This window comes from Lathyrus oleraceus, chromosome 5, assembly GCF_024323335.1.
Source record: "Lathyrus oleraceus cultivar Zhongwan6 chromosome 5, CAAS_Psat_ZW6_1.0, whole genome shotgun sequence".
Taxonomy (NCBI): domain Eukaryota; kingdom Viridiplantae; phylum Streptophyta; class Magnoliopsida; order Fabales; family Fabaceae; genus Lathyrus; species Lathyrus oleraceus.
The window spans coordinates 346314272-346321939 of record NC_066583.1 but is presented as its reverse complement, the minus strand read 5'-3'; the positions used below and the strand labels follow the sequence as shown (position 1 = coordinate 346321939).

The window sequence follows — 7668 nt, the reverse complement described above, 5'->3', positions numbered from 1 at the left end:
AACAAAAGTTTCGATCGAGGTGGAAGCGATGATTTCAACATCGGTCGAAGATATTATGAAGATGTTGAAGCGTCCACTAGAATATTGAAATATAATATTTGATTTTATGTTAACATCACCTATGTAATGCTGATTTTATGATATAAATGGTAATTATATGTGTGTGAATGATGCATTAAGAATGCTCTAATTTAATCCTATAAGAGTTAGTTTTAGAGTCTTGGGCCTTCCAACCCTTTTGCAATGAATATCCTTCTTAAATGTGTATGGTGCTAATGACGCTCTTTAATGTGATGAATCACTCATCAAGATCACGAGTCGGGTTGAGCTTTTGACATCTGCAGATTATATTGCTTTCTTTAACTCCAACCCTTAGTGACGTAACATTCTTACTATGTACCCTTTGATCTTGTAAAATTGCAACCTCATCGTTGGTGTGGCCAATTGTATGTTTTGTTTATCATCACGAGAAATGTTGTCATCCTCTACGGATATGAAATTAGCTCAGACCAAAACATATTGCAAATTACTAATTCACTCAAAAAAAGTAGGTGATGCATTTATAAGCTAACAACCATGGATCATATAAATCACTCAAAAAACGGATGAATTATTGATAAATATTATAAGGTACATTTCTAAAGGAATGGTTGATAAGTAAAATGTAATACAATAAATTGAGATAATTGGATTAGGTATAGTAAAAAGCTAAGAAGTAATAGAGTGGTTGAGTTGAGAATGAATGTTACTCAGACTTGGTCCAAGAATTATTATGGAGCTTAGGGTCTGTTTGGTAGAAAACAATGTCTCCAGAATCACTGACGAAGTGGTCCTGATTCATGCTGTGTAGAAAGTACTTAAAGAGATGGAATGGGACTGCCCCAGATTTCTCTGGCTCACGATAATATTTTCCTAGCACTGGCTTTGCTGCTTCTGTCTGAAATCACACAGGAAAAAACAAACACAAACATGTTTTATTGTACGATTCAATGACACTGTTTGTTTCTGATTCTATATTCGGTAACTATTCACACCTCCTCTTTTGGTAATACACCCCACACTTTCTCATTCATTTTTTCTTCCCTTAATAAAAGTAATATGGTAATGCATCTTATATTTTATCATTATTTCTTTCAAACATGCAACTAACATTGTGCCAAACCCGTGCAAAGTTTCTAAAAATAATGGGGGTGGAATAAAATTATCATATTAGAGAATGTGAGTCTAAAATATCAATCTGTCTTTAGAAAAAACGTTGCGAGAATGATATAGAGAGGATACAGCTCTTAAACTTTAATTTATCCCGTAAAGAATACAGACAAAATATATATGTATAATGGGTCGGATTCATTTTACCATGATGAGAGTGAATTTAATTCTGAATAGTTAGATATAAAATAAATGGTTGAGATTGGCTATATTGTAAAATCTGGTAAAAATGCAACAATGACAAATTTTGAGGGTTTTTTTGTTTGCTTTCAATGGAAATTAAACAAACATGCAAGTGGAGTTAAGTCTAGTGTATGAACCCTAACATTAAAGACAAAGTCCTTGTGTTGTCACACTCCACTTCAAAGGTAACTATGCAAGTTGAATTGTGGGCCTTTTTCTTTATTGTTTGGGGCCTTTATTCCTTTGTTATTGAGAAAGTAAAAAAACAAAAAGAGTGAAAGAAAGAGAATGTACCGCTTCAATCAAATGATAATGTGGAATTTGAGGAAAAAGATGATGAATAACATGTGTGCCAATGTCATGGTGAATGTTGTTAACCCAACCATAGTCACGATCCACGGTCGTTAAACCACCTCTTAGATAGTCCCATTCCTGTCCAATTATCAAAATATTATTACGACACTGATATCATTATTCACCGTTTTTATATAAAAGAACAAATTATTATTTATTTCACATTACCATAATCAGCATCATAATATCTATACTATTTATATCAATGTGCGACCCTTATTTAAAAACTTACATCCAACATGTTTTCTTAGAACAAATTCCTAAATACTTTTCATGTACACAGAATTGCTTATAATTATATTATTTCACCTTCAAAATATCTTGGTTAATAATATAAATATATATTTAATAAAGGAATTTAAAAAGAAAAAGAAATCTGAAACTAAAGTCCAATTCCTTAGCTTTTAGAGATTCTCTTTCACCGAATAACAGCCAAGAAAACAGAGACAAATTTTTTTGAATAATAATATTTTTATATTACCTTGCCACGATACCAAGGTAGTTTCTGAGAGTAACCATGGTGATGCATATATGTGACAAAGTCCAACCACATGATAAAGATCTACATATCAGAAGAAAAAAAAAGTAAATCTTTTACACTAATTTTAAACATAAAAGAAAATGTGAAATAAATATTAAATAATAATAATAATATTACCCAATAAGGAACTCCATAGATTTTGAGCATAAAAAAAGGACCCTTTATTAAGGATAAATAAACAAGCCCACAAAACATGATACCCCAACAAAATGTTGAAGTTAACACATCTTTTCTCTCACTTGGTGTGAACAATTTGCTATATGGATTGAAATGTGAACCTTCTTTACCAGGACTTCTGTTCCACTGAAATGTGGTTTACATAAATAAAAAAAATTGTTAGAAATTATTATTTATAATTATAATGTAACAAAACAAAACAAAACAAACAATGTTGTAAGAGAATCACTCACCAAATAAAAAGGGTATGCAAAGATTGGAAAAGGAAAAGTAAATCTCATTGTTTTTGTCATGTTGTCTAAACTCTTGTACATCTTCTCTGTCAACTGAGACATTCAACATACAAACACAAAAACATGATATCATAAACAATTAACAAAGATTTTCACCATTTTAGACAAATTAAGATTATACCGTGAAATAGACACAATCATCGTAATTTTGTTACGGTAATTGTGTAAATTTCATGGTAAATGAAAAGAAAGAAAAAGTTATATACAGGAACCCAGGATTCATCTTTCTCAACATGACCATGATTTTGATGATGAGTTCTATGGCTGATTCTCCTGCAAAAATAAATCAGATTCAAAAAAAAGAAAAAAGAATCTTAAACAGAATAAAATGAACAGAAAAGCATCTTAAAAAGAATCATATTAAAAAAAAGAACAAACCATCCATGATATGGAACAAGAATCGAAGAATGCAAGATATGGCCCACAAAACTATTCAGCTTAACACTATTTGAAAAGCTTCCATGGCCACTGTTCAAATCAAACACACAGATACCAAAAAAAAAACAAATCTATGAGTTAAATTAACATAAAAAAATTATTGAAATTAAAAAATGAATGAAAAAAAAGAATACCAATCATGTCCAAGAACAAAAAGAGCCCAAAACATAGTTCCTTGAGAAATCCAATAAATTGGCCAAAAGATCCAATTATTGAAATGAATTGCAGCAGCTACCAATGCAGTGACAATGAAAATGTCTCTAAGAAGATAACTAAGAGAAATCCATGGATTCTTAACCCAACAGTGTTTCGGAATCGCGGCACGAACCTCTGCAATCTTAAATGGTGGAGGAGCACTTGGATCAAAACTTGTATGGTGGTGTTTTTTTTCATCATCAACAAGAACATCACCATTACCAACATGTAGCAGATTTTGAGGTTCTTGAACAACCATTGTTCTTACTCTCTGCTAACAATGTTGTTTGTGGTGTGGAACCTCAAAAAAGAAGGCAATATTATAGATAGATGTAAGATGAGAGTACAAACCTAGATGTTGATGAATTCTTTTAGTACAAATGGGGTCATGTATATATAACAAAAAAAAGTATTTTTTTTTAATTTACTAATTAATTTATTAATTTATTATTATTATTACTATTATACTATTTTATTAGTATATGTTTTTAATTAAATAGTTTTTCCCTTTTTACCCTTTCTTTTTGGTGTATTATTACTTTATTGAACGAATCTGTGACAACCTCTTATAAGATATTTGATATATAAAGATACCCATTGCTTGAATTTCTATGGCCAAGAAAAATGCCTAGGTAGAGTGAAACAATCAAACAAGGAAGAATTTATGCTAATTATAGAAAATGTATTATTTATGGAAATGTGTGAGGCAAAAGGAAAATTGTGTGGGATGCTTAAAATGTTAAATATTTATCATTAGTAATTTGTTTAAGTCGTGAGTATCTTAAATTTATCAAATTAAGTGAATTAAGAGATTAATTAATATACTCTGTCAGTGTAAAAAGTTTTACACCGTTGATTCATCACCATCACCCGTTTGTATTATTTTATAGATTTTTGAAATAAAAGTCAAACTTCTTTTAATATCCGACGGCTATGATTAACTGATGATGTAAAATCTCTTTACACTGTCAGTGTATTTCAATTAAACTCGTGAATTAAACTCATTGCACTTAGTTTTTAAAGAAAAATTATTTTAGCATGGCATGTATTTAGAAGTAATGACAATATTTATGAAAAGTATAAACATAATTATTAAAATAGTTAAAAGGAAAAACATTGAGGCCGAACAAATTTATCATTTTATATACATAAATTCTCTCCTAGCAGCGGAAAAGAAATGTCATACTCTGATTGTTGTCATAAATTAGATAATGCATTATCTATTGTAATGATTATATAAAATAAGAGTTTAATGGTGATGTACTGACAGTATAAATTTTTTTTACACTGTCATCCAATAGGAATATATCATTTCGTCATGTTATATCAGTATTTTAAAATTTTCAGTCTGACTTGGCGGGATGCATGGTCGTCATTGGTTGACAGTGTAAAATAAATTTACAATGTCAGTGCATCACCCCTTTTCTCATAAAATAATCACGTCAGACATTTGTGATAAATTAGAGAATGCATTATCTATTGCAACGATTATATAAAATAAACGTTTGATATATATAGATCATGAGTTCGATATATATATATATATATATATATATATATATATATATATATATATATATATATATATATATATATATATTCATTCTCTTATAGTTTATTTTGAAAAGCATTATTTTGTTGACTAATTTCGAGTCATCATTGTTGAATTGTAATTCATAGCGTCCAAGCATTTTGTTGTCGAACACCTAGTTGTCGAAGTGTCGAGGAGTTAGCCTCGGCATGGATTTTTACTAAGGCCTAATTTTGTAGTGTTAGCAGAATTAAGTATTTTGGATTTTATTTGAGGAGCAAGCAAGTCCAAAAACTATAAATAGGGAGTAACCCTTATTGATTGTAATACAACACAACAGAAGTGCAGTTGCACAAGTTGAATAAATCTCACTTTGAGAGCAGAGGGTTACTCTGCAAAAATTCTTCTTCCTCTTCCCCTACTTCGATAAAATCCTAATTCTATTACTTCCCCAATTTTTATCTTTTATTTCTTTCTTCAATTATCAATTGTGTAGTAGAATTCTCCATAGGTTTTGGTAAATTTCCAACATCTAATATCTAGACCATTAGCTGAGCGATTCTTGGAAGCATAACATGATGAATCATCCGAACGAGAATATTTCGGCGAATCTCCCAATTCTGAAGAATCCGAATTACGAGAATTAGTGCAAGAAGTTAAAGGTTGACTTTGGGATCTTGTGAATGAGGGAGTGACACTGCTTACAACAAACGCGTTGAATGAAGAAAAATTTGCAGAAAAAGAATTAAAGAATAAAGATTATAAAGCTCTTTTTATAATCCATCAATGTGTTGATTCTGATAATTCTGAAAAGGTTAGTGATGTTGAATCGGCGAAATAAGCTTGGAAAATTCTTGAAAAATCGTTTGGAGACAGAGAGAAGGTGAAAGCGGTGAGGTTACAAACTCACAAAAGAACGTATGAATTGCTTCAGGTGGAAGACAATGAAAACATAATGGATTTTTTCACTAGGGTTACAAAACTAGTGAATCAAATCAAGGTATATGGAGAAGTGTTGACATCAAGATCAGTTGTTTCAAAGATCTTTAGGTCGTTGACTCCAAAGCTCGACCACATGGTAGTAGCCATAGAAGAGTCGAAAGATTTGTTAGCATTGACAAAGGATGAGCTTTAAGGGACACTTGAATCTTATGAACAAAGAATGGCTGAAAGAGCTAAAGGCAAGTCGAAGAGTGATATGGATTTGCATGCACAATCAGCAAGAGAACAGAAAAGCAAAGGGAAATGGATCAAAAACAAAGATAAAGGAGGCTACAATAATTCGACTGGTCGAAATCAGCAAGAAGGAGGCTGGTCGAATCAGAGAAGAGCCTCATACCAAAGTAACCAACGAGGCAGTATTGTAGGTAGAGGAAAAGGTGGTGGCTGAAAACATGACAAAAGTTATGTTTAGTGTTTCAATTGTCAGAAGTATGGTCACTACTGAAGTGATTGTCCTGAAAAAGAGAAGAATCAGGAAACTGATGCAAAGTTTGCAAAGCATGAAGAAAAAGAGATATTGTTGATGGTCACAACAAGAGATGAAGAAAGATTTCAGGACCAATGGTACTTGGGCTCAAGATGCTCATCACGCATTTGTCAACATGAAACCCTCAATGAAGAACATGGTAAAATTTGCAAATGACAATACTCTAGCAGATGAAGGTATTGGTGATGTTCTGATTATGAGGAAAGATGGCAAAAGGTCAATAATTTCCAATGTATTATACATACCAGTCATGAAAAGTAATTTTCTTAGCATGGGTAGTTGGTCAAAAAGAATAAAAAAATTGACAATCAAAGACAAGACGATGAAAGTTCTTGACTCAGGTGGAAGGTTAATCTTGAACGTATCTATGTCTTAGAATAGAACCTTCAGGATCAAACTTAATGTGATGGAGCACAAATGTCTTGCAACTGCATCTAGCAGGGATGAACGGATATGGCACTATAGACTTGGCCATCTCAATTTCAAAGACATAAGAGATTTGAAGAGAAGGAATATGGTTTTAGGGTTACCAAAAATCGACATTCCAAATAAAGTGTGTGAAGAATGTGTGTGCAGGCGAAACATCACCAGAATAACTTCAACAAGGATGCAAAAAGCAAGTCGAAGGCAATTCTTGAAATAATATACTCTAATGTATGTGGTCATATCCAGGTGGATTCGATTGGAGGTAACAAATACTTTGTCATATTCATAGATAATTTAAGTAGAAAATTATGGACTTACCTGATCAAGAAGAAAATGGAAGTGATCGAGGTATTTTCCAAGTTTAAATCTATGATCGAAAGACAAAGTGGTCGAAAGCTCAAGATTCTGAGGACTGGTGGTGGTGGAGAGATGTTTGCGTATGTAAAATAGAGAAATATGGAAGAACCTATACGCAGAAAAATGGAAGAAAACATATGAATAAAGTGGAAGAAAGTTTATGAAGAAGAAGAAGAATGATAAAGCGTATGAAGTTGAGTACCTTTTAGTATGAAGAAGCTTATGAGAATGAGTTTGTTGCATGTGGAAGATAGAGATGTTAGGGTTTTTTTTTAGAACGACAATTATTTTGTGCGAAAGCTTGATAACTACTATTATATGTATGTGTAAATCTTATCACCACAACTATTAACAAAATCCATAATAAAATGGAAGTATTACTCACAACTGTTTCTTGTAATAACCGTGGTAATAGGTATTTTAGTTTTAATATCTTTTAATAAAATATAAAATAATAAAATATCTTTCACATCGG

At 31.5% G+C, this 7668-nt stretch overlaps 1 protein-coding gene across 1 annotated transcript; it reads right to left on the bottom strand.

Annotated features, from left to right (window-relative positions):
* Positions 1–586: 586 nt before the first annotated feature.
* LOC127084563 (omega-3 fatty acid desaturase, endoplasmic reticulum) lies at positions 587–3764 on the bottom strand. Its single transcript, XM_051025045.1, has 8 exons — positions 3330–3764; positions 3136–3225; positions 2964–3030; positions 2698–2790; positions 2405–2590; positions 2228–2308; positions 1687–1824; positions 587–937 (listed from the first exon to the last, which is right to left on the bottom strand). Exons 1-8 carry the CDS (start codon positions 3647–3649, stop codon positions 746–748), a joined length of 1167 nt encoding a protein of 388 aa, XP_050881002.1. The 5' UTR covers positions 3650–3764; the 3' UTR covers positions 587–745.
* Between the last annotated feature and the right edge of the window lie 3904 nt (positions 3765–7668).

Excerpts from the sequence above, each read along its gene's own strand:
- LOC127084563 (XM_051025045.1), bottom strand. The coding sequence starts at position 3,649 with ATGGTTGTTCAAGAACCTCAAAATCTGCTACATGTTGGTAATGGTGAT. Across the intron at positions 2,791-2,963 it reads AAGATGAATCCTGGGTTCCT|TTGACAGAGAAGATGTACAA; the intron begins GTATATAACTTT and ends TGAATGTCTCAG. Across the intron at positions 2,309-2,404 it reads TCTATGGAGTTCCTTATTGG|ATCTTTATCATGTGGTTGGA; the intron begins GTAATATTATTA and ends TCTGATATGTAG.